At 58.2% G+C, this 25,778-nt stretch overlaps 1 protein-coding gene across 5 annotated transcripts in view; it reads left to right on the top strand.

Moving 5' to 3' along the window:
- Positions 1–25,778, top strand: part of MAD1L1 (mitotic arrest deficient 1 like 1) — a 332,505-nt gene that overhangs the window by 7,132 nt on the left and 299,595 nt on the right. For 3 of the 5 annotated variants that reach the window (XM_057529231.1, XM_057529230.1, XM_007174623.3), the window contains 6 exons: positions 1,433–1,612; positions 4,067–4,191; positions 5,242–5,323; positions 6,601–6,731; positions 6,878–6,992; positions 9,065–9,126. In XM_057529231.1, coding sequence (XP_057385214.1) covers positions 1,433–1,612; positions 4,067–4,191; positions 5,242–5,323; positions 6,601–6,731; positions 6,878–6,992; positions 9,065–9,126 — 695 coding nt within the window. The remainder of the gene's footprint in view (positions 1–1,432; positions 1,613–4,066; positions 4,192–5,241; positions 5,324–6,600; positions 6,732–6,877; positions 6,993–9,064; positions 9,127–25,778) is intronic. The other 2 variants (XM_057529233.1, XM_057529232.1) reach the window with 1 other exon arrangement.

The raw sequence follows: 25,778 nt of genomic DNA, 5'->3' as shown, positions 1-25,778 counted from the left end.
CGCAGTGTGGTGCTTCTGCGTGCAGTGGGGCTTTCGCCGACGTTCTGGGTTGTCCTAGGAAAGATGTCCTGGGGGAGCCGGTGGGAAGAAGAAGAGGGAGAGGCCATGGGAATCTTGCAAGTATTGAAGTGAGTCACTGACAGTCTTTCGTGGGGAAATCCAAGGGTACAGGGCTGACTGAGCTTAATCCTGGGGCCGCCTCGCTGAACTTGCGCCTTCCTCTTGGAGAGGCCTTGCCCCCCTGCCTGTAGACTTGGCTGAATACGGCCCTGGAACCGTCTGAGCCAGTGGTTTTCAGATTGTCCCTTTGAGTCTTGGGTATCTGCGAAGGTTTCTCAGGGACTGCCAGTTTGGTAGTGGGTGGAGAGGGCAGGTGGGTGGGAATCTCAGCCCTCCCACCTGGAAATACCGATGACATGGTGAGACTTCGGTGTCCAAGGTCTGGGGACCTGCCTGCACTGCCCCATGTGCACTTGGGACTGGCCGCCTGAGGAGAGATGCCACGTCTTGCCCTGTGACGTGCTGGCCGGGTCCCTGCACAGCCACAGCACCTCACTCCTGCGTCTTGGCAGGTCCCCAGGCTTCAAGGCCTCCTGGTGGTTTGGAGGCTGTAGTCGCGGTTCGTCGCTCCCCTGAACCCTGGATCAGCAGGAGGCCGTGGCCCTGGCTGTGCTTTTATTAAGCTCCTTGTTGCCATTGGGCTTGGAGAGTCCTGGTCTCAGCAGTGCCTCTGAGTACGGCAGGCCCTGCGAGCGCCCGGCAGGCAGCCCTTGGCGGGAGCTTCTGCGGCTCGGCTTCCTGATGAGAGGTCAGAGGTCAGCAGAGTGTCAGGCTCCACGTAACTAGGACTTGGTGCCTTTGCCCCTGGGACTCTGGCTGCCACTTGTGATCCCTTTGCTTCTTGGGCTGAGGGTAACCTCAGCGGCCGACACCTGACCCTTTGGACCCTGAGGGATCGTCAGAGTGAGAAGTCTGAGTTCTGTGCGTTCCTTGCCAGCGCAAGCCACGCGGCCCCTCGAGGGTACCCGTGCAGCGTGGCTCTGAAGCTCTGTGGGAGGTGAGGGCCCAGGGTCAGGTGCTCCCGCCTGCGGGCTCCCGTCCACTCTCTGGGGGCGGGCCGGCTCGTGGGGACGGGAGCCTCTTCCCAAGGTCGAGTCTGAGTGAGATGCTGTGCTCCGTCTCCTCCCTGCAGGCGGCCACCCTGAGCAGTGGTCGGTGGCGTGCCGCGTGCGAGCGCCCTCCCAGGGGGCGCCGTGAGATGCGGCCAGGCGCTCACCTTGGGGGGCGTCCCGCTGTGGCCTCGGGTCGCCTGTGGGCTTGGCTCTTGCCTTGTTGGTGGCTCTTCTCTGGGTCTCAGTCCTGTCCTGAGGGCCGAGCGGGGTGGGCTCAGCCGGCCCCCACGCCCTCTCACCGACCCCGTTCTCCTTGGCAGCGTGAGGTGGACCGCAACCAGGAGCTCCTGACGCGCGTGCGGCAGCTTCAGGAGCGGGAGGCCGAGGCGGAGGAGAAGGTGAAGGCGCAGCTGGAGCGCTACAGGTCGTGCCAGCAGAGCCTGGACGCCGCCAGCAAGGAGCTGCGGGAGAAGGAGGGCGGCCTGGCCGAGGCTGGTGAGGTGAGGGGCCGTGGCCCCGGGCTGGGGTGCTGCCCTCGCCCCACGAGCAGTCTCTCTGCGCGGAGAGAAGACGCATTCCCGCCTCCGGCACGGTAGCTCCATGGTAGCGTCGCTGTTTAATTCTGCGTCCCACGTGTGCGCCTACGTCTTTTGCGTAGTTGTGATCGTAGCAAAAACACTAATTTCCCATTCTGTGGTTTTCAGTTAGTAAGTGGAATACTTTTGTTGTCTTTGTGATTAGGATTTTTAGTGGTTGACTAATCTGTTTTTGGTCATTTTCACGTGTTTTGTTTTTTTTATACACACACACACCCTGATACAGATACACATGTGGTAGATAGCTTCATGCGTGTAGCCTTTTTGTTTCTGGTGAATGATTTTGTTTGGACAAATCCCTGGGAATGGGATTATAAGATCAGCAGTTACACGTCTCTCTGTGGCTTTTGCTACACGTTGCTGTGTTCTGCTAGTAACTATTGTTGAGGATTCTGCTCTCACTGGAACCTCTACCTGTCACAGATAGTGAGTGATGTTTTCTGGAAATACTTGTGATTCCACCCCCTCGCCCCGCCCCTGGAGGTGTAAGTAGGTGCCTCTGGATTTGCATTTCTTTGATTATTAATAAGGTTTGTTAGCATCTGAGAATATCTCTGGAACCAGAGCATAGGTCATTCGTAGTCATTACTGTGTCTACCAACCAGAGGTTGTATAAATGTTAGAAGCAGAACCCAAACATTGAGGCTTGTGGAAACTGGACTCCTCTGACCTTTCCTGTCCCTTTGCTGTGCTGCTCAAGATCACAGGTGCTGCGAGGACAAAGATGAAACGCTGCCGGGGGAGGGAGTCGGGGGCCGCGGGATCATTGGTATTCTGTCTCTGCGTGGTTTTCTCTCCTTGATAGATCTTCGGAGCAGGCGCCAGGTGATTTTTGCCTTGGCAACACTGGTGAGCATGTTAGGATTGTTCCTACATCTGTCTTCTGACGTGGATGTTGGCAGGAGAGGAGCCGTGAGTGGCCTTAAGACAAGTCCTCCTCCCGCCTTGGGTGTGTGCCTGTCTGTGCTCCATTGCAGGCTTTTCTGGAGGACGGGGGTGGGCACGTCCTGCACATGGCTCAGTGAGGAGCAGTTTGGGGGGCACCCTTGGCACAGAGCAGACGCCCGTGGGGCCTGGCGTGGCAAGGGTTGTGGCGATTTGGGACGGAGACCCCGACGTTGCTCGGCTCCCTTTTCACCCCGTGGAGAAGGTGTCCTTGGTTCCGAGTCTAGGTCTGTAAAGCTCCCTCCCGCACAACTGTGTTCTCTCGTCACGGTGCCCTGGTTTAGGTGCTCGTGCTCTCTGAGGTCGTCCTGTTGATGGCCTGGCTTCCGCACAGCTTTGTCCTCCAGGCGGTGGGCCGTCTGACTCCTGTATTCAGCACAGCGTCTGTACGTTTATTTAATTCAGGAAGAATTCTCAAAGGATATGTTTGTGGTTAAGTAAACCTTAAGTGTCTTCATTCTTCTTTGGGTCGCAGATTGAGAGTCACGGTTATCATAAAGGAAACCATGCAGGTCGATGAGAGGGTAGGACACAGCCCCACCCCCCGTCAGCCTCCCTGGGGGGCCTGCTGTGGCCCCCGTGTTTGCAGACGGCACCCCGTGCGAGGGTTGCTCACTGGGGTGAGTTTGCCAGTCCGTCCTCTTGCCCTCAGCTTGTAGGTTGCTTGTAGGTTGCTGTCTCAGAGGCTGATGGGGTGATGTTTCCAGTTGTTCACTTAGAGTGACGCCCTTGAGTGGGCTGGCTTTTCCTGTTGGAGGCGTGCTCTCTTGCCCCAGGAAAGCCACAAGTGGGGTCCCCTCACCAGAAGGTTGTCTGGGGAGGGTGTGGTCGGAGCTGAGGACTGCGGTTCCGCCCCAGTGTCGGTCTGGGGGATTCGCTGTCCTGGAGGCTGTGCGCTGGGCCGCCTCCCTGTGCCTTCCCCGACGACCCCTTCTGGCCTGGGAGCGCTTCAGCCTCTGCGGCACTCGTGCGGCTCCCGTGCGTTGTGTGTGGCTCTCGTGGTGTCGTGCTGAGGACAGCCTCAGCGCCCACTTCTGACTTCTTGGCGGGTGCCCGGCTTGTCCCCGTGTAGCGTCTCGTGCACAGCTGGGCCGGGGGCACGGTGGTGGGGTGGGCCGGTTAGAGAAGGGATCCTGGGCTGGGGACAGAGCGAGTGTGGGCTGCCACGGGCTGGGGGCCTGTGCACACGCCGGCTGGGAAGGGGTGACGCGGGGCGTGGGTGTGGAGGCCGCCAGGCGTGAGGCCCGGGCCCGCCTTGGCCGGCAGCGTTCTCACTCCCGAGGCCGCGGGTCACCAAGGCGGGGCTCGGGTTGGGTTGAGGGGCGGTCGCGTGTTCCGAAGGAGAAGATGGCTCTGTCCTCGCCCTCCGGAGCGGGACGGGAGGGGACCGGCTCTTGTCTGCCTCGCTTTCAGACCATCAGCGTGCTGAAGGGGAGGCTGTCGGACCTGCAGTGGAGCGTGATGAACCAGGAGATGCAGGTGAAGCGCCTGGAGTCTGAGAAGCAGGAGCTGAAGGAGCAGCTGGAGCTGCAGCACAGGTGAGTGTGGAGGCGGCGGGCAGGCGTCTCTGCGCCTCGGCCAGGTGAGCCTGGAGGCGGCGGGCAGGCGTCTCTGCGCCTCTGCCAGGTGAGCCTGGAGGCGGCGGGCAGGTGTCTCTGCCCCTCGGCCAGGTGAGCCTGGCCGGCTGTCCGCCTGCGTGCTGTCGGCCTGACGCCCGCTGGGCTGCGTGCCGCGCTGGATGTCCACCTGTTAACCGTGTGCAAGCCCAGGCTGGCTCTCCTGCGTATGCCCTCTGTGGCCTGAGCACCCAGCGGTCACGAACGTCGCGTGCGCTGAAGCTCTGAGGGTCCGCGAGTGCCCTTTGTGTGCTGGCCTCCCATCCGCAGGCTGTTGGGACACCCTGAGGCCTTTGAAGCCAGGACCTTTAGTGCCGGAACAGAGCAGTCTTTCAAATGTTCCAAGAATAAGAAGCGGGAACAGTCATTTCTTTCCTCCTCTGGGGGTGGGATGCCTGCTTGGAGGGAGCTTTCAGAGAAGGTGTTAGGTTTGAGCGAGATTTTGAAGGCTGTGTAGGACATGCCCTGGGGCAGGGGGGACGTGGGTGGGAAAGGACGTTCCTGGGGAGGGAGCCCCCTGAGCAAAGGCATGGCAGGATGGAAGAGCTCGCCTGGAGATGCAGGTAGAAGACAGTGCTCTCCCGAAGCTCGTGGCCTCTACCTTAGCAGGTGTTGTCTTAGGGGAGTTCTGGCTCCCCTAACTCGGTGGAATGGGGCAGGGTTGGGGAGTGGGTCAGTACTGAGCGGGTCCTTGGCTTTGGCTGTTCCAGGGCCAGCAGAAGCTCCTATTGTGAGAGGTGTGGGGAGGGGAGAGGACTTGCAGGTGGTCTGGACTTACCCACCTGCCCTGAGACTCAGGCCACAGAGCCATCAGCAGGAGCTGGGCCCTGGACCCTGAGGCGTCCTTGCAGGGAGCGTGCGTGCATGCGTGTATGAGTGTGTGTGTCTGTGCTGGAGAGCTTTTAGAGTGAGGGCAATTGCTGGCTTTACCACGTGCCTGTTTCTGCACATGACGTGCCGTTTCCTCAACAGGAAATGGCAGGACGCTAACCAGCAGGTTCAGGAGCTCCAGGCCAGCCAGGACGCGCAGGTGGACCACGCGCAGAGGGTTAAGGTGAGCTGCTCCGGCCCCGTCCCGGGCCTGCGTCCGGGAGACGAGCCCAGAGCCGGGCTCGGCCCCCCATGGCCCGTGGGTGTGTCTGAGCTGCGGGCGTACTCGGGGGCACCTAGGGGCAGTTAGCTGCCTGTGTCCGCTGTAGCTGTTTGCATGTCGGTTGTTTCCTTATGTGCCAGGCCCTGTGCCGGGTGCTGGGGTGCGTATTTCTGCTCCCGGGAAGCTCGTATGCTTTTGGATGAAGATCAGAATCAAACACACAGAGTAAAAAGTAAACGTATGATAACTTCAAGTACCATGGACTGCTGTGCAGATGATAAAACAGGACTGGAGAGGGTGAATAGCCTGCCCGATGTCGCACAGCTAGTGCATGACTAAGCTGGGTCTCAGAGCCAGGTCGGCGTAACTCTAGTTCAGGCCGTGCTGCCTCTCTGGGAGGACACGGCTGGGGAGCCGTGATGGCCGCCTGCTGCCCTTAGAGCCACGTCTGCGCACCAGGCCCCGCTCCCGTGCTCTGGCTCCGTGTACCCCCAGCTCCGGCTTGTTGGCTTCCAGACCTCCCGGCTCGCTCTCGCCTCTGGTCTTCACGTGCTGTCCTCTGCGGCTGGTCCGTCTCTCTTCCCCGGTCCTCACTGCTTCACACGACCCGTTACGTCTTCCCTGCCCCGTCCGCCCATCTGAGTCCTTGGCCTGCTTCTCAGTATTGACTTGCCTGCATGGCCTGATGTCTGTCTTTTCTACGCTCTTCCCTGCAGAGACCTCATCTGTCCTCTGTGTCATGGTGTCCCCGCTGCTTGACCCAGTACCTGGCCCAGAGCTGGGCCCCTTAGTGTTTGTTGAATGATTGCCTGATTTTCAGACCCTGGCCCCGTGCTCTTAGCCTATTCTGTGACTCGTCACTGACGAGTCTCCCCGCTGGCTCCATGTGTCCTTGGGGGCTACGTGTAGTAACGGACAGGCTTTCCTCACCGTACAAGGGCTCAGTCAGGACCCTGTGCCACGGGAGTGGCACGCAGAGCCAGCGCGGGAGGGTGGGTGTCGATTCACGGAGCCTTCGCTGCGTGTCCCTGTGCCGCCCGTGTGCCGGGCTCCTGCCCTGCAGGCGGCACAGCGCGTGGCGTGGGGGGCTACCCTGGGCGTGTCCGCTGAGGACACCGCGCAGAGGCACAGCCGGCGCAGGCTGCCCAGAGGCGGGGGCCAGGGCCGTGGAAGTTGCCGTGGATCTGGGATAGTTAGGTGGCCGTGACTGTCTCCCCTCTGTCTCTGGCCTCGACCAGGATTTGGAGCAGAAGCTGGCCCTGCAGGAGCAGGACGCTGCAGTTGTGAAGAACATGAGGTCTGAGCTGGTGCGGCTGCCCACGATGGAGAGGGAGCTGCGGCAGCTGCGGGAGGAGAACGCCTGCCTGCGGTGAGGGGCCCCGGGGGGGTGGGGGGGGGTGTGCGCACGTGTGCAAGACGTGTGCAGCCTCCTTGGGTGCAGCCCCTGCTCCAGGGGCTCCTGCACCGTCCCCGGCGGTGCGGCTGTTTGAGTGACTGTGCTTCTGGCCCTGCCAGGGAGATGCGGGACACCAACGGGCTGCTCCGGGAGGAGCTGGAGGGGCTGCAGCGGAGGCTGGGGCGGCAGGAGAAGATGCAGGAAACCCTGGTCGACCTGGAGCTGGAGAAGGAGGTGAGCTGGTCCCCGCGGGTGTCCTGTGGCTGGCTAGGGGAGACCCTGCGTGTTTTAGTCCTACGTTCTAGCTGTTCAGCTAAAATGTGGCAGCCGATGGGCTAGTATGGTGGGCAGAGTAGTGAGCCCTAATGACGGCCCCATCCTGCTCCCCAGAACTGTGGACAAAGGGGATCGAAGGGTGCTGACCCCTGGCCTGTGGTAGGGAGGCTCCCCTGGGGCTCCTGCCGGCCCCCAGCTGGGCCAGTGTGCTCACAGGTCCTGACAGGGGCCGGAGGGGTTGGAGGAGGTCGGAGCCACGTGAGCTGAGGAGGACTTGCCTGCTGCTCTTGGTGGCGTTGAATGGAGGAAGGGGCCGTGAGCCAGGGAACGTGGGCACCTCTAGAGGCTGGAACGGGCGAGGAAACAGGTTTTTCCCCAGGGCATCCAGGAGGAGTGTGGCCCTGCGACCCCTTGATCTGACACAGTGAGGCCCTTGCTGGACTTCCGACCTACGGAGCTGTGAGACAGTAAATGTGTATTGTTCTCAGCCACCGAGTTCGTAGTAGTTTGTTTCAGTAGCACTGATGCTGAGTCAGAGAGAGGAGATGGCTTGTGGTACCTGGAACAGATGTTGTTCCCACCCATGGATGTGAACAGACACCTGTGCTGAGTTTCCTTTCCCTGTGTTTGCTGCTGGGACTCATCGGGACATTTTGTGGGTTGTTGTAGAGATGGCCTTGGACGTTGGTGCCGAAAGCATCCTTGTTCGCGTGCTGAGCAGACCAGCACGGAGGCCTCCCAGCTCCAGGCCCCGGGTCCTTCTGTCCTTCCACACTGCTTCCCCGTGGTCACCCTCAGTTACCTTCCTTTCTGGTTTGCCCGGCGTGAACCATGTCACCACCTCCCGTAGCTTGCAGTCTGGTCGGAGTGCTCGTCAGCTGCCCCCCCAGTGGGTTCACTGCCAGCTGAGGCATCGTGGGGCCGGAGCACAAATCCCTCTCAGGCGTTGGCTTATGTGGGCACTTGGCCTGAAAAGACCGTTCCGGAGTCCAGCAGTTTTTCTCTGGATACAGTTTGTTTTGAAATTGGTGAAGATTCTGCACGTGGCATCCCACTGCCTGGTTTCCAGCCCTGCTGTTGCATGCCCGCTGGCTGTGTGACCCCGGCAGATTACTCAGCCTCTCTGTCCACCTGTGTAACGAGGAATGAGCGTCTCCCCGTAGGGGTGTGAGGATTAAATGAGTTAACGTAAAGTGCTTAAACAGTGGTAAACGCTGACTCAGCGTCAGCTGTGGTCATCGATTTATTAACCAGTCTTGTGCCTGGCACACGACAGGGGTCAGGAAGTACTTGGGTGGCTGAATGAGCGCAATGAACAGGGCTGTGCTTAGCCCCGGGAAGGAGTGGGAGGCCAGACAAAGGCACGCGGTCTAGAAAGGGAGCGAGTCTCCGCTGTGGAATGTGGGTCAGTGTGGAGCGGCTGTGAGAATACAAGGGCGGGAGACCCGGCATGCGGGCCGGGTCGGGGCACCGCTGCTGCCCCCTGTTCTTCCCAGCGGCCACGGGGGCCCAGCCCGACGCGTGCACGTGTGTGTGCGTGTGTGTTGGGGGCTGGGGTTTGGCTCTCGGCCCAAGTCTGTCTGCCCTGGGGCTTGGCATCCTGAGGCACACCTGGAGGATGGGCGACAAGACCGTGGGCAGCGTCTGCCCCCTGGGGCACAGGTGGTTATTGCAGGACCGTCCAGGAGGCTGTCTGCCCCCCACCCCTTTCCCCAGCCCGCAGTCCTTCTGGCCTGCTGGGAACCTTGAAGTTACAGAGCCAGGAATGAATGAGATGTTAAGCACGCAGTGTAGCTTCAGCGGTTGGGAAGCAACCTGTCTGCTTTGGAGCGGATGGGCGCGTTTCTGTGTTTTAGCTCAGTGATCAGGGCAGGCCGTTCTGGAGGATCAGGGATGTGACGTCGTCGGTTTTGTGTGGTGCTGCTGTGCTGGGGGTCGAGGTGCGTGTGTGGAGGAAGTGGGAGGGCCTGGCGCTTGCACGGAGATGACGGGCACAGCGCTCTAAGGGCTCTGCTTCCATGTCTTTTCAGAGGCTGCTAACGAAGCTGCAGAGCTGGGAGAGGCTGGACCAGACCACGGGCTTGAGCATCAGGTAGGCGGAGGGCGCCGGGGCCACAGGGTCCCCACCTTTTCTCCACACGGCTGGCACCTTTGGCAGAATGGGCCCTGCTAGCCCGGTTCCTTCCAGCAGAGGCCCTGCCTGTGGCTGCTGAGGTTTAAGGAGGTGGAAGTAGGGACTCTCCCCACCAAGGACGGGACATTCTCGACAGAGCGCTGGCAGGTGTGGGCCCTGCATTGTTGGGTTTTCTTGAAGGGCTCTGTTTTGTTTATACTGAGGAAGTAGTTGCTTTTGAGGGAAGTCATTTCTTTTAGGGGGTTGTAATGAGTAGAGATAAACTGAGTCTTAAGGGGCAAAAAGGGAAAACAGGGTAATGGAGGATTGTTTCCCATCAGGCCCTTGCAGCAGCCTCAGCTTGTCTGTCGAGCTAATGCCAGCAAGTGAATGGCAGGCGGGACTGCTAGACGGCCAAGCGGGCCTGGTTCTCAGACGGGCATCTTCCCACCGCTCCCTGCTCCAGATTCCATCCGTCCTGCTGCCTCTCCTTCTGGGGCCGCTGCCCCTTCCTCCAGCGTCGCTCCACCGCTGGCCCTTAGCCCCCAGGTCCCGCCCCCGCCCGGCCCCCCCGCAGACGGACTCTGCCCAGCTGCTCCCGTCTTGGGGTGGGAGTGTGAGATGGGTCCTTTAGGATTAGTCCTGGCGCCTGGGGCCTGTGGCATTTAAAGAGCCTTCTGTTTATCTGCTTGTGCGACTTGAAGACTGTGTCTTCTCGGGGGTCTCTCCTGCTGCTCTCGGAAGCTGGGCCAAGATAGCCCTCCTCAAAGGGCTGTCCAGGAATTACAGTCTCTGACTGCTCTTCTGGGACCTGCACCAGTTCGATCGCACCGTGGACTCCAGGTGTTGTCACTTGAAGAGGCCCCTTCGTTTTCTTTCTGCCTCGCTAAGTCTCAGAGAACAGAGTAGGCTGTTCCCTCCTGAAGTCCACCTGCAGAAGCCAGGCTCACGTAGGGCTGGCCCCAGCGGGGCCTAGATGTTTTGTGCTCCCTCCTTTTCTCTGGGCTGATGAGCTCGCGGGGAAGGCTGACGTCAGAAGGGAAAGCTCCGCGGCTTTTCCTCGTGCGGGCGATCAGAGGCCCTCGCGCGCCTGGTGGCGCCAGCTGCTGCGGGGGTTGAACGCCGCAGTCAGGGCAGCAGGGCCGGCGCGTGGCCGGCTGCCGTCTCTGGCCAGAATGGCGCAGGGGTCGGTGCGCTGGCCACGATGGAAGGTGCAGCTGCTCCTTAAGACCTTTTGGCCCCGCTTCCAAACCTGACCACTGTCGCCCACCTCGCAGTGGCTGGCCCATGGTTGGGGCCTGCGCCCGCGGGCTTCTGGGCTGGTCCCATGCTTGCGCGTGTTGCGTGTTCACCCCGCCTTCCCTTAGTGACCAGGCCCTGGAGGCGGGAGGAAGGGGTGGTTCGGAGCACTGGTGGAGGTGGGGGCTGCCCACGCCTGCTGGCAGCTCGGGGTCAGCAGGAAAGTGGGGCACGCGTTTGTGGAGGGAAAACAGGCGGTTCGCGGAGGCTGGAGTCCTGTCCCGCTCTCCCGCCCGTCAGGGCGCCCCTCTTCGAGTCGGCGCACTGCTCCGGGCCAGTCCCTTGCCCTTGGGCAGGGCCGCAGGGCTTGCCTCGCTGTGCTGGGGGAGGTTAGACGCGCCTGTGCGCCGGGAGCCATGCACGCTGCAGAGCAGTGAGGTGTGGCTGGCTGGCCTTGTCTCCTGGGGTTCCTGGTGGGAGCCCCTGTAATGAGACGCCTTCTTTCCACGTGCTTTGTGGCGGTTGTGCCTGGGCCGCTTCTGGGGGCCCCTCGGAAACCTTAGCTCCTCCGCCCTGCCTCTCCTGTCCCCACTAGGGCGTTTGGGGTGGGCCCTCACCTCCGGCAACTCCTGCCCCGCTTATGCGGGTGCGTGTGTCGAGTGGCGGTCGGTGGGCCACAGGCTTGCGGTGTAAGTGTGGCCCATCAGCAGGATCACCTGGGGAGTTTGGTGCACATGCGGACGCCTGGGCTGAGCCCAGGCCCATTGGGTCCGCCTCTCCAACGCTAGACTTGAGTCTTGGTGTGACCACAAATACCATGAGGGGCTTGGCTCACTGTTGCCAGGTTTGGGGCAGTTATTAGCGGTTTCTGACCAGGGAGGGTAACTTGGTGGAGCCCACGGCTCTTGAAATTGAGTGTGGGGGTGAGAAACGGGCATAGGGTTCTCGGACACAGGGAGAGGCTGGGGGCCTGTTGCTGCCGTGTGGGGTCCCTGCAAAGGGCTGGGCGTGGGAGGGAGAGACGCGCACTGTTCCAAGGTGACGTTGTCTGGGGGCCCCTGCCTGGTGGGCGGAGGTGGGGTCCGCTGGGAGCTGAGGGACACCCTTTGTCACTTTCGCAGTGTTCAGTGCAGCGGGAGTGATTGGGGCCATCTCAGACCCTGTTAAACTGTGGCTGGACGTGTGTCTGACCCCAGCTTAGCCCCTGTGTGTTGTGGGGTCTTTTTTACACCCGTTTCCACATCTGTAAATGGAAGAGTCTTCTGGAATGTTGGTTTCTCACCATGGGGTCACGAATCTCTGAAAATCTGATGAAAGTCATACTTTCTCCCCACGAAAACACAGGTTTGCGAGTGGGTGCGTGTAGATGTGAGATTTTGCGTGCTAGTCCAGGGACCCCTTCCCCAAAGTGTGATCAGCCAGCTCCAGCGACAGCAGAAGTTGGAGTCTAGCAGTTGCCCTGGCATTAGAGATTCGAGGGGCTGGGAGGGTGTTTTGGCCTGGCCTGGCAGGCATGAGTCTGTTGCGTCTTTTTTAATACTTTTTTTGTTTAATTTATTTTTATTTATTTATTTAGGCTGTGTTGGGTCTTCGTTGCTGTGCGTGGGCTTTCTCTAGTTGTGGCGAGCAGGGGCTACCCTTCGTTGCGGTGTGCGGGCTTCTCATTGCGGTGGCTTCTCTTGTTGCGGAGTACAGGCTCTAGGCGCACGGGCTCAGTAGTTGTGGCTCACGGGCTCCGCGGCCCGTGGGATCTTCCCGGACCAGGGCTCGAACGTGTGTCCCCTGCATTGGCAGGCGGGTTCTTAACCACTGCGCCACCAGGGAAGCCCTGTTGGGTTTTTCGGTCAGGGCGTTTCCATAATTTTGCTCATTTGGGGCCTGTCATGACCCCAGGCTCTGGCCGCCGTCCAGTGTCTCTGTGGGTTTCTGAGAGCTGTCGCCACTAGGTGGCACCCCCCCACCCCTGGTGATGGTGGCTCCCTGCGACCTTGGGACCTGCAGAGGGCTCTGTGGTCTTGCAGAGGTTAGGAGCAGAGAAGGGTCCACGTGGCACGACAGTGGTCACCCTCTTCCTAGTTTGGGATTTCTTAAATCGTGAGGACCCTGGGATAACAGGGGGGTGGGGGTGTCTTGGCTGGTGGGTCAGCCAGTGCAAACCTATAGGGAAGCCTGTTGGGCCGAGTGTCCTTATCTGCCAGACAAGCTTGTCCACCCCTGACGTCGTCTGATCCCTTGTCTCCAGCACGTGGGTCATGTGAGTCGGGGGCAGGTTGACATCAGGACTTGGAGGGTGCGAGGGAGTGCCCTGCATGGGTGAGGTGGGGCCTGTGCACTTGCAGGCGCTGGTGTGGGGAGGAGGGTGGCTGCGTCTGGTGTCTGGACGTTCTAGTCCCAGGGCCTCGAGGGTTGGACTGAGGGAATGGGCAGTGGTGCGGAGGGCTGTGACTCGCTGAGCCTCATTCCTCGGTAGCGCGGCGTGTCGGGATGATTTGAAGGTACTGAAGAGGGACACCCTGTGATGTGTCTGCGAAATACTTGGGGATAAATTTAACAAAATATGTGTATGGGACCCATACACTGGAAACCGTAAGATGTTGCTGAGAGAAATTAAGGATAACCTGATAACAACGTAAGTAACTGGAGAGAGATACCGTGTTCATGGATTGGAGTACTCAGTATTGCTGAGACAATTCATAGGTTCAACACAATCCCAATCAGAGTCCCAGGAGGATTTTTGGGGAGAAATCGACAAACTGATTCTAAAATCTCTGTAGAAATGGAAGGGACCTACAACGGCTGTCAGAGTTTGGAAGAAGAATGAGTTAGAGGGCTTCCAGCAGCTGGTTGCAAGCACACTGTGAACGGTCTTAATCAAGACAGGGTGGTCATGGTTTAAGGATAGACGTGTAAATCAATGGGGCAGAATAGAAAGTTCAGGAATAATCTAAGAATATAGAGGCAATTGATTTTTGTCAAAGGTGACAAGATGATTCAATGGGAGAGAGTCTTTCAACAAATGGTGCTGAAACAGCAGGGAATCTGTACAAATAGAGACCTCATACTGTCCACAAAATCAGTTCAGTGGGGCATGGACTTAAAAGTAAAAACAAACTTCTGGAAGCTTGGGTTTGGCAAAGAGTTCTTAGGACACAAAAAGCATGAACCATAGATGAAAAAAATTGGTAAGTTAGACTTCAAAATTAGAAACTTTTGCTTTCAAAAGACACAGTTAAGAAAAAAATAAGGCAAAACATAGACTAGGAGAAAATATTTGCAACATGTGTATCTGACTGAGGACTTTTATCCACAGTACAGAAAATATTCCTCCAAATTGATAAGATGACCAAATTTAAAAAATGGGTGAAAGACTTCAAACAGATAATTTTGAGAAGATATGAGTGATGAAAAAGGACATGAAAAATGCTCGGTGTCATTAGTCACAAGAGGAGTATAGGGACTTCCCTGGCGGTCCAGTGGTTAAGACTCTGTGCTCCCAGTGCAGGGGGCCCAGGTTCCATCCCTGGTCAGGGATCCCGCATGCAGCAGCTAAAGATACCGCGTGCTGCAACTAAGACCCGGCGCAGCCAAATTAATTAATGAATTAATTAATTAAAAACAAAATGAGGAGTACAAATGAAGGTCACAGTGAAATACTGCTCTCGACCTGGTGAAGATGTGGAGCAGCTGGAGCTCTCATGCGCTGGTGGTACCGTGGGACACAGCACAGCTGCTTGGGCAACAGCTGGGCAGCTTTCTGTACGTGGGCGATACCACCCAGCAGTTCCACTCCTGGTTACTGACCCGAGAGAAATGAAGACGTGTGGCCTCACAAAGACTCGTGTGTGGGTGTTCACAGCAGCTTTATTCATAGTAGCCCAAACACGGAACCAAGTGAGGTGTCCATCAGGAGAACAGAACATCACTGAGCAAGAAACAGGAGGAGACAGGTGCTGTGTGCAGGAACGCGAATCTCTCACTGAGCAAAAGAAGGCAACTCATTGAGTTCACACTGCATGATGCCATTTACTTTAAATTTTAAAAAAGGCAAAACTGACCTGTGACAGAAGGAGGGTGAGTGGCTCCTGAAGTCTTGGGTTGGGATATGATTGGGGACCTGGGGGGCCCTCACCTGTGACTGTCACGGCAGCAGCTACACAGTTGTATGTATGTCCCGCTTCAGTCAAGCTGGTCCGAGGGTGATGAGGAATCGGCGCTCCCGACAGCTGTGAGGGGAAGGAAAAGGCCTAGGAGGTGGCCTGGCCTGAAGTCAGGAGTGGATGGGGATGCTTTTTAAAGCCTTCGTTTTGGGAAGGAACCCATTTCTTGAGCTTGTCAAAGGCCCGTGGGCAGCTGGGACCAGCCCAGGCTTTTTCAGTGTTCCTGGATCTTGGGGACTTGGGGCAAGTGCTGTGGGAGTGTCACCATGGGAGTGTCACCAGGGGAGGCCAGGTGTGGGCTGCAGAAGGGCAGGTGGTTTCTCGGTACACCCAAGCTCTGCAGAGGAGGACGGTGAGAAGTGAAAGTGGTCTTCATTCCTCCCCATCTCGCCTCCTCCGGGCTTGTGTGTCGCTGCTGTCTGGTACCATCGCGCGGTGCTCTAGTTATGCCCGGGCTGCCGTCCTCAGAGCAGGATTGAGGGTTGCCCCCAGGGGTGGGCAGCGGGGCGTTACCGCTCTTACCCCCAGTCCGTCTTTCTAGGCAATGCCTGATAAATTCCTGGGCATCTTTCTAGAAATGTTGTGTGTACATACAAGCTCTTTTTTTCTTCCAGTTTTATTGTGATATAATCAACAAACAGCACTGTATAAGTTTGAGGTCTGTAGCGTAATGATTGGACTTACACGTTATCGTGAAATGATTACCACGGTAAGTTTAGTTTACAAAATTTAAAAAATTTTTTTCCTTGTCATACAAGCTCTTTATGTACCCATTCCCCTAAGAAGTGCTCATTTTATACTGTTACCCTGCAGCCTTGCTTTTTTCCACTTAATTTCTGACAGTATTTCTGCGCCAACACAGATAGGCCTACTGAATTGTTTTCAGGATCTGTACAGTGTTCCACGGTGTGGATGGATTCTGATTTACTTCATTCCCCTGTTGATGGATATTTCCAGGGTTTTTCCCCCCCCCGCACCAATAAGCAGCATTGTTTTGGTTGGATAAATTCTTAGAAGTTGAATTTTTTTTACCTAAAAGATATATGTGTTTGACCGAATTGCCCTCCAAAAACGTGTAATTGACCTTTCTTTCACAGTGTGAGAGCGTCATCAGTTGCTCCGGGCAGCGTGCTTTCAAAGGTTCTAGCAGAGATTCCAAGTCAGGTTACAGGGGAGTGAGGGGGCAGGAAATCTGCAGTGGCTGGGTTTTGAGAAAGAGCAACACCTCTTGGCGGGATCCTTATTCGGTAGGCATGGGATGCCTGTTGAGTCCCTCTGTCGCCAGGCCTCTAATTTCATAGAGGAAGTAGTTTGCTTGTGGCAAGGGTGCCGCTGTGGCTTGGCGCCTTCCCCATCCCTCTGTGCCTGCAGCTGGCCTGGTTTCAGTCAGGCTGGGAGGGCACAGTACCTGCCAGTGTGAGTGCAGGTGTGACAGAGCTGCGGGGTTGCAGAGGACGCTGGTACCGCGGAGACGGAAAGGCAGGCGGGTTTTGCTGGCTCTGAGGCCTGGCAGCTGCGCCCCCCAAAACTGCTGACCCATCATCTGGAGTGAGAGTTGGGAACTGACAAGTGCTGATGCTGGACGTTTCCCAAAAACATTTGTAGTCTGGCCAGATGACAAGTCCTGGGGACTAGTTTCCCCTGATGTGTGAGGCCAATTAGGAGGCCGGCGAGGGGGAGTGCATAATTTCCTCCTAAGAGCGGATCTTATTGACCACCCTGGACACACTTATTACCCTGGTGACTGTGCTGGCAATTTCTCATTACCTAGGTGTTGGGCTGATCAATACAGGCAGCACTGTGGCTGCTTGGGAGGGTAGCTGGGCTGTCGCGCGTCTGGGTCGTTTTCATTGGTCTCGGTGTGTTTTCTTTGCAGGCACGAGAGGAGGGGGAAGGAGAAGGCTTTGGCCTTCCGGGGGCTTCTGAGCGGGGCCCCTTCTGGTCCCGCCTGCTGATGCCTTGGTCTCAGCTGTGTTCCTTTTTATTGTTGGTTCATTCACTACCTCGTGCATTCCCCACAAGCTGTTCTCGGGGAGCCTGGAGTCTGCAGGGGGCCTTGAAACACATTTGATTTCTCCCTCAGGCCTGTGCCTCTGTGAGGTGTCAGCCCCCAGCCAGGCTCCCTGAGAGCAGCCCCGGAGCCATGAGCTTCCTCCCCCAGAGGGTGCAGGCAGAGGCCGGGGACTTCTGAACCCATCTCAGCCCTTTACGTCCCCATGGAGGCCTGTAACAGTTGTTCCCGTGCGTTTACTCGTTGTGGGTGGCTGAGTCCCCAGCTTCTTTTTGCCTTGGAAGTTGTGTTTTCTGCCCTGGTCAGCCTCAGGCTTCAGTCTTGTGAACTAGGAGCAGGGGCCCGTCTTTAGAGCCTCTGTGCCTAAATCCAGTGGGCGTTTCATAAACATTTGGTGAGTGAGTGATGGCATCGTGACGGCTTTGTTTGGCGCGTTTGTGGTTTGATGTGACTTGGGTAGGGCATCCTTTGGCTCGCTTGGCTGCTGTGACAGAGCCCCGGCGTTATGCACAGCATGTCCCAGTGAGAACCAGAAAACAGGTGTAGCAGAGAGCTTCCTGACAAGGGTCACTCTTTCAGCTGCAGTCCAGTCCGGGCCTCGGGGGAGCAGCCCCTGCCCGTCTCCCGCTCCCTGGTGAGGTTTCAGAGTTGGCAGCAATGTGGACCGGTCTCTGCCTGCTGGATTTGTGCAGCAAGGTGTGGACGGACCAGCGTCCCTGACAGGCTTGCTTGGCCCCAGTGGGAGAAGAAACTGCTTTGTTCTAGTTGGGCTTGGGCAGGTTGGGAAGCTCTAACGGAGACCCGGCGGGCACAGCCCCGTCCCCCTGACTCTGTGTGCTCAGAGCAGGCCACGGGCTGTGGGCCTTGCGGCATTGTAGGGACCGTGAGAGAGAAATGCGTTCCGGAAGAAACTCTTCCGACTCTTCCAGGGCCGCATCCCCTGCGTGTGCTCTCCCCAGGCCGCGCAGCAGCCGGGCGCCCAGCGAAGCAGATCCCGGACTCAGGCGGGTCTGTACTTCTGTGCTTCTCACTTGGCTCTTCTGGGGGGCTTGTCTCCCAGTTTTGTAGATACGGCTCTTCTACTTCTGTGCCTCTTTTTAAATTCACATAAAACGAAAACCTAAAGCCAGATAATAAAAGGATTTAGACAAATTAGGCTCTGCTGGATTCCCAGGGGCTTATTTGGGAGAACGAGGAGGCAGCTCCGGGGTCCCAGTTGGTGCAGACTTGGCAGGTGCTTGCTGAGGTCCCGTTACGCACCAGGCCCCTCCCTTGTGGAGGCCCAGGTCCCCAGTCCCCAGGCAGAGTGGGGGGTGTCCTGAGAGGACAGGAAGGGACGAGGGGGCTGGGTGGCTGCACGGCTTCCTCTGGAGCAGTCCCCCGAGGGCCTGCCCTGCTGTTGCCAGCAGTCACCGTGGCCTTTGGAGGGCCAGTGTCTTGGGCGGCTGCAAGGAAGAGTTGAGCGGTATTTCAGTGGGCATTTACGCCTGGGCTTCCCCACCTGACACCCTTGAATGTCAGCTTTGAGGCTGCGAGGAGAGGCCCCTGAGCAGTGTCGTCCAGGGTCAGCTGGGGGTTAGCTGCACACGGTCACAAGCTCTGTCATCCTTTCCCACGGCCACTGTCATTTTGTCGGAAGCTAGAGCTGCTCTTCCTCTCGTCGAGCTCCGCCTCAGGTCTCTTGAGGGCAGAGCAGGTGCCCCGAGTCCAGGGTCAGTCTGTGCCCATACCCCACTCCTCCCAAGTCCCGGTGCCCCCTTCCCACGGGTGGCCGACCACCTGGGGACGTGGTTCGGATTCTCCAAGACCAGCCGGAGGCCAGGGATGGGCTCGGGGAGTGGGCTGGCCTTTGCTAGTGGCGAGGGGCTCAAGCTGGGGGCTCCTGTGCCCGTGAAGCAGGCAGTCTTTGAAGCAGGGCCCTTTTTGCTGAGTTGCACCGGAGAACAGGATAGGAGCTCAGCACAGGGCTGTGGGGGCGGCAGCCTGGCGTTACTCCAGCTTCTCTTCCTCACATTCTGCTCTCGTCCTGGTGCAGAGGCCAGGCCGCCCTGCAGTCGGAAGTTCTGTTTTCACTTGAGCGTCTCAGGAGCTGCATGCCGAGGCTGCTGTGCTGCACACACGGCAGCTCTGACACGCTGCCCAGGCTCCCGTCAGGCCCCACCCAGTGGTTGCGGGGTGGTGTCTGGGCCAGTTCAGCAAGCGCTCCCAGGCCTACTGTGTGCCAGACCCACTGTGTGCCGGCCTCGGCACCGCACAGGCTCTGGCTCTTGCCTCGGATGAGCTGTCTCATGGGAAGTGCCCCTTGGCAGGTGGGAGTGGGGTCCTGAGGATGAGAGGAGGGAGGTGAGGCGGGAGGAAAGTGTCCCGGGTGCAGGGAGAGGTGGCACCAGCGAGGGTGGTGCTGGGGCGTCGGTGGTGGTGGAGGTGGGGGCGGCCCCCCACTGGGGTTGGTGTCGCCGTGTCACAGTCTGTGTGTGGCGGAGGCGGGACCATGGGGCGCTGCCCTGGATGTCTCGTTCTTCCTTCCCTGGCCGGTCTCGGGTGCACCCAGGGTGGGGGGTGGTGGCTGGCGTGAGTGGGTGGCTCTCCTTCGAGACCCTCGGCCTCAGGCAGGGCTCCGGTCAGTGGCCCCTTCTGCTGTTGTGTCTTCGTGAGGGTTTGGTGCTATGCAGGATTTGTCACCGTGGCCTTGGAGAGCTCTCTGTCCCCTTCAGTGTGTCGTCCTGTGCCCTCAGCTGGGGGACCTGGACCTCTGGTTTTCAGTACTTAGTATTCCTGCGTGCGTCCGCATGTGCTGTGTCGGCCCCTCTCATGGCCCGGGCTGGTCGTCGTGCTGACCGCCCATCCTCAGCTTTCTGTCACAGGGAGCTGGGGCTGTGGCTGGGGACGGGAGAGCAGGGGGCAGCCCCCTGGGATTGCCGCTGGGCCTGTGTCTGTAGAGGGGACACAGAGGCTACTCTTCAAGGCACCGTGATGAGGTGTCCAAGGAGGAATGGACGCATCCTTCCTTCGCTCTTTGGCCACTGAGACAGTCACAAGCGAAACACCGCGGGCCGGAAGGGTGGGCAGCCCACACCGCTTGGGGGATCGTGAGGGGAGACCTGGCTCTCCTCCTCAGCTCGTGGGGCCGTCGCGACCTGTCTGTCTGCAGACTGTGGCACGGTTTCCTCCGGGCGGGTGGCTGGGCCCTTGCTCCCCCGTTGCCCTACGCCCACGGCTGTGCCCGGGCTCGTGCTCTAGGGCCCGGCAGGCAGGCGGCCGCTGAGAGTGCGTGGCAGGGGTGTTTGTCTTGGGGACCGTCGCCGGCGTGTGGCCAGGAGATGTGGCCCCCAGTCCGCGACCGGCATGCCGGACCCTCAGTGAGCATTTCCTCTGTTGAAGGCCACGTGCCCCAGACCTTCGCCGCTTTGGTGGCCCAGATGGAAGGTGCTTACGTGTTGTGTCCTCGGGGAAACCGGGGTGTCTGGGATGCGGGGCGGCCCGCTCTCCGTGGTCTCGGCCTTGGGCCTTGAGCGCAGGCTGTTGCTCAGGCAGCGAGGTGGCCCGGGTGGGGGGCGGTCTTGGCCGTCAGACGGTGGAGAGCTCAGCCGACTGGCGGGAGTGGAGGGGGCCCTGAGGAGAGAGCGGGGCGCCCGCTGCGGGCCTCCTGCTGCTGCTTTGGCACAAACCACGGCGCACGCTGGGGCTGGGAAGCGGGGGCTCGGGGAGAAAGGGGCGCAGATGTCCCTGGCAGACTTCCTTCCTGTTCTTTTCCCACCCCAACTCGGGGAGCAGAAGATGCTGGAGAGACGTGGTTAAGTGTCACCCTTCCTTGCTTGCCCTTGTGGAGAAAACCACGTGGAGAGCATTTCGTTCCTCTTTGGTGTCTTTACCCTTTCTCACTCGAGAAAGAACTCAGGTTGGTTTAATGAAAGCACAGAGGTGTTCCCGTGTGCACACGGGCTGCGTGCAAACCCGCGTGCGCGGAGGGTGAGTGCAGACGGGAGGTGCGGGTGGGAAGCGCGCCAGGTGAAGCCCTGGCTGCCTGCCTTGGTCCTGTCACCCTGCCCCAGGTGGCTGCTTAGTTGGCCTGGAGCCTCCTGGCAGTGCCTGGAAGGTTCTTCACGATCCGGCACCCGTGGGGTAGGAGCCGCCCCCGTGGCTTGGTGTGTTGCTGTTATTGGCGCTGAGACTGGAGGGAACGCCCTCACGTGTGTCCCCCGCTGTGGTGGCTCCTGGCCTCATGACAGCTGTGACAGCGTGGGGCGTCTGGGCCTCTGCTCGTCCTGACCGCAGTGTAGGCCGGGGCGCTGCGGGGAAGGACATCCGGGCAAGAGGGGCTCTCAGGGTCCAGGGCGATGGTCTGACCTAATCAGTGGCAGGGCTCGCTTTCTGACCGCCCTCCATCAACAGGGCTTCATCTGAGATGCACACATCGGGGAACTCAGTGGAAGAAAGAAGGCTGCTGAAATTTTTAAAATTGTTTTAGAACAGGCGAAACTAATCTTAAGGCCGGAAGGAACCCCACAAAAGACCAAAACAACCCAGCCTGGCGGTTGCCTGGAGTTACTTGAGGGTTGGTGGGGAAGGGACTGGCGGGGCCTCCTGGGGGAGGTGGGGACCCGGGTTACACGTGTGCCACTTGTCAGCGTCCTGTCAGGGAGTTCAGATAAAGTTGTGAGGCAAAACGTCCGTCACAAAACAGGCTAGAAAACATGCGGTTGGGCTGGAGGGTGGAGTGTTGGATGAAACCAGATGGCAGAACCTCGGTGACTGGCTCCTGGGAGGCACAGGAGGGTCATTACACTGCAGTGTGGCCTCTGTGCCAGTTTGGAGCTTTCTTCCATAAAAGTTGTTAGAAGTTGCCACCAGCTTCTTCCTTTCCCGCTCCCCTGACTTCCCAGCCCCTAAGGGTGCCGGGGATCCAGTGCAGCTGCTTGTCAGCCCTCCCCACGGGCCCTGGCAGAGGCTGGTCCGGCCCCGCGTCTCCGGGCCCACCTGGAGGGCGCCCCGCGTGGCCCATCCTGCCGGCGGCCAGCTGCCCTCCGGGAGCTGGCCACACACTCGAAGCTGCCGGGGGATCGGACCGCGGCCCCTGGAGTCCAGCCCGTGGTGAGGTGCAGCAGGGGTGCTTTCAGGTGCTCTTGGGCTGGAAAGCCAGCTGTCTGGATTTCCCTGGGAACGTCAGAGGAAGCCCAGCTCCTGGGACCTGCTGGGAGCCGCCGCCCGAGAGGGCGTCTCTGCCTTTAGCTTGTTCAGAGATGGCCGCTGCTGTCGAGACTCCCAGCTCCTGGGGCCGATGGTGGGGGACAGGGCCTTGGCTCGGGCGCTTGTCCCTGCGCTTTCTGGCCTCTGTCTCGGGACTCCAGTGCTGGAGCAAGATGATCTCTGGGGACCATGTTGGGCTCCCTCCCTGGGTTGCCCAGTTTCAGACGAAGTGAAGGGGAAAGGGTTTTTGTTTGTTTTTTTAAAAAATAAATAAATTTATGGCTGCATTGGGTCTTCGTTGCTGTGCGCGGGCTTTCTCTAGTTGTGGCGAGCGGGGGCTAATCTTCCTTGAGATGCATGGGCTTGTCATTGTGGTGGCTTCTCTTGTTGCGGAGCACGGGCTCTAGGCACGCGGGCTTCAGTAGTTGTGGCTCGTGGGCTCAGTAGTTGTGGCTCACGGGCTCTAGAGCACAGGCTCAATAGTTGTGACTCACGGGCTTAGTTGCTCCGCGACATGTGGGATCTTCCCGGACCAGGGATCGCACCTGTGTCCCCTGCCTTGGCAGGCGGATTCTTAACCACTGCGCCACCAGGGAAGTCCCAGGGGAAAGGGTTTTATACCTTTCAGATAGCGTTGCCATGTCAGACATTTGTGACAATTTTCAGAACTCACTGGGCAGAAGACATCCGGTCCGTCTCCTGCCCTTCCCTGGGGTGCTGACCAGGGTGTGGGCCCGCCTTCCTCCCAGTCTCCGGGCCAGTGGACTAAGGCACAGGCTCCTTGTTGCCCTCACGAAGGGTGGGATGTAGGTGTCCAAGGAAAGGGGTGTGTCTTCGTTTTAACTGGCTCAAGAACACTTGGCATGTTTTTTTTTTTTTTTTTTTTTTAATTGCTAACTCTTTATTTTGATGCAATTTCAAACCCAGAGACAAGTTGCAAGAATAGTAAAGGCATTCAACTATACTTCAATTAAAAAAAAAAAGAATAGTAGAGGAACTCATACTTTTTACCCAGGCTCATCACTGGCTTCCATCTTGCCCCACACAACACACATTTGTGAAAAGATTACCTCCATTTTGCAAACTCCAGTGGCCACTTTACAGTCTTTCCCTTCTAGACCTCTCTCCTGCTTCTGACCCTGCTGTCCTCATAGCTTCCTGAAAGGCCTGCTGTCCCTCGGCCTAAATCTCCTCTGCTCCTCCTCCTACTTCTCCAACTCTCCTTTTGTGTTCTCCTTCTCAGGGCCCTCCTTTCCAGCACCCGTTAAACACTGGGGTTTCTCAGAGTTCCAGACTTGGCATGTTTTTAACGTCCCAGCCTTGTGGTGTTGCAGAGTTTTAAGCTTAAACTCAAATGGGAGGGTCGGGGAGGCTTTTTCAGTTCAATGGATATTTTTAAAAGATGATAGATCAATAGGGCTTATAGATTGGGGATGTTAAAATATCTTTTTTTATTAACTGAAGAGTTTTTGTAACAATATGTTAAAAAATAGCTTTTGGAAATATCTGAGTACTTTCTTTTTTTTAAATAAAGGGTCTTACATACTCAGCACTGAAGTAGCTGGACCAGCAATAGTATGGGTGGATCTCACTTCCTGATTTATCCATTTCGGTGCTACCACTTGTCTGTGCATGCGAGTTTGTGACAACTTGGATGAAGGGGAGTTCACTGAGAATTCCAAAGCAGTCTTGGACTGCATCCCTGCTTTGGGTGAGGTTCTGAGCCAGTCATGCCTGCGCCCTGGAATTTTCCGTCTTGTAAGTGAAGTGAGCAGAGGTCCTGGCCGCCAGGAGCAGAGCTAACCTCTGGGAGGGTTGGGCTCTGGTGTGGCCAGACCCCATGCGAGGGGAGCTGAGGAGGACAGGGCCTTGCATGGATTTGGCGAAGCAGGTGGTGAGAAGCCCATATGAACTTGTGGGAGGAGAATTGGCCTTTTCCTCTGGAGCTCTCTGGTCTGGTTTTTGTAACAGGTGTCAGACTTGGCGGGGAGGTGGTATCAGGTTAATCCCACTTCAGACAGGTGAATTTTCACTGTATTTGCACACTGCACTTTTACTTTATCTCTGAAGGTTGTGTCTTGAGCTTCCCCTGTGGCCACGTCTGTTCGTGGAGACTCGTACTCCATGGCGAGGATGCCTCGGGATAGGGAAGCTGAGTGGGTGTCTCCTCTGGCCTTTGGGAAGCAGTACTGGAGACAGACGCCTATCATTTTGGATCTGGGGGCTCTGGAGGAGCTTCTTTGAACCGGCCCTGCTGTCACATGGCTCAGCCCTCAAGACGCGCTCTCAGCACCGTCGCCCTCCCTGAAGGCAGCCAGCGTTAACAGGTTTGGTGCATTTTTCCGCGAACGCTTTGCGCGTGTGTTTGCTAACACATACGCCGGCGCGTTGCCCCTTCCGCCGCTTGTGGCGCCTTCAGTGCCCAGTTCCTCAGCACCCCCTTCCTGCTCAGCACAGCTCCCAGGGCCTTCCGCACACATGTGGAGAGTGCGCTTTAGTAAGTCATTTCATGCTTCATTGTATGGCTGTTGCAGAGTTAGGGGCCAGTGCAGGCGACTGCCCTCCCTTCTGTGTTTATGGGTCCCCAAGACCACCCTGAGGTTCCGTGATCACTGCGAGGGCTCACGGGGATCCTGGGAAGCTTTCCACTCACAATTGTGGTTTATTACAGGGGAGGAAATAGCTGTGCTGAACTGTGGCAGAGCAAGCTCAGGTGGGGTGATTCCTCATCCTTAATTAATTAATTATTTATTTTTGGCCATGCCGCACAGCTTGTGGGATCTTGGTTCCTCGACCAGGGATTGAACCTGGGCTCATGGCAGTGAAAGTGCGGAGTCCTACCCACTGGACTGCCAGGGAATTCCCATCCCCATCCCCATCCTTAATTTAGTACAATCAGCTCCACCTCTGAGCAAATAAACTCCGTTCCAACCAGCTTGGTCTAAGGAGTGGTTCACTGATGCCACTGCAACAAGCAAGGCCATTTCTCAGGAAGTCTGTTTTTCATTGGTCAGTAATTCCACCTGCGTTACTGGCAGCGTTTTTTCTTTTCTTTACTAATTTTTATTGGAGTATGGTCACTTTCCAGTGTTGTGCAGCGTGTTTTCTTAATCTCTTGCCTGAGGAAGGGCCCAAGAAGCCTTTGCTGGAAGTTGGGACTCCTGTATGGTGTCAGTCTGTGTTAATTGTGATGGGACTCCTTGGCCACAGGTTGTCCCTGCCCTTGCTGTGGGTCCTTGGTGTCTGTCCCATTACTTGCCTCGGGTACCCGTGGGCAGAATGCGTTCCGGACCTGGGGAGGCCTGGCGGAACCTGGCCTTACAGGGTGGGTGTGTGCCGGGCACGGCCAGCCCTGCACGTGGTCCTTGCCCTCCTGGGAGGTACCTGCTCTTCAGAGCACCAGACTCACAGTAGGCAGGGGCAGCTGGGCCAGGAGATAGGTGTCTGATGCTTTGGGAGCTTTCAGGTGGCCTGATCCAGGGCAGGGGTGCTGTGGGCTGTGGCAGGGCAGGCTTCCCTGAGGACAGCACCTGGGGCTGAGCTGAAGGGTGGTGGAGGGCTTCTGTCCAAGGCCTGTGGGGTGGGAGGGGAGGGTGAGTTCACAGGACAGGACAGGGACCACCTGGGCAGCCTGAGAGACAGAGGACAGGCGAGTGTCCCGCTGGCCCAGGTGGGCCCCGAGGGCCGTGCTAAGAGGCTTGCCTTCGTTGATAGCCGTTGACGGGCTTTGCCGGCTGTGACACGGGTAGCTTTGCACGTTGAGATGACCACTTGGCTCCTGTTTGGTGCAGGAGTAGCGCAGGGACAGAGAGGAAGCTGGGAGGTGTCCTCCCACAGATGCGAGAAGACGTGACCTGGGCTAGGTGGGGGACAGGGGAGGGTGGGGACGCCCTGAGGGTGCAGGGAGATGGGACAGTGGCGGGGACAGGGTTTGGCTGTTAGGGCAGGAGGGCTTGTGGGCTGTGTGGGGCGTGTGCATTTGAAGTGTCATTGAAATGGCCAGAAGAAACGTCGGCTGTGCACAGGTCTGGAGGTGA

Source organism: Balaenoptera acutorostrata, chromosome 15 (assembly GCF_949987535.1).
Source record: "Balaenoptera acutorostrata chromosome 15, mBalAcu1.1, whole genome shotgun sequence".
Lineage (NCBI taxonomy): Eukaryota > Metazoa > Chordata > Mammalia > Artiodactyla > Balaenopteridae > Balaenoptera > Balaenoptera acutorostrata.
The sequence above is the reverse complement of the archived record's forward strand: the minus strand, read 5'-3'. Positions and strand labels throughout refer to the sequence as shown.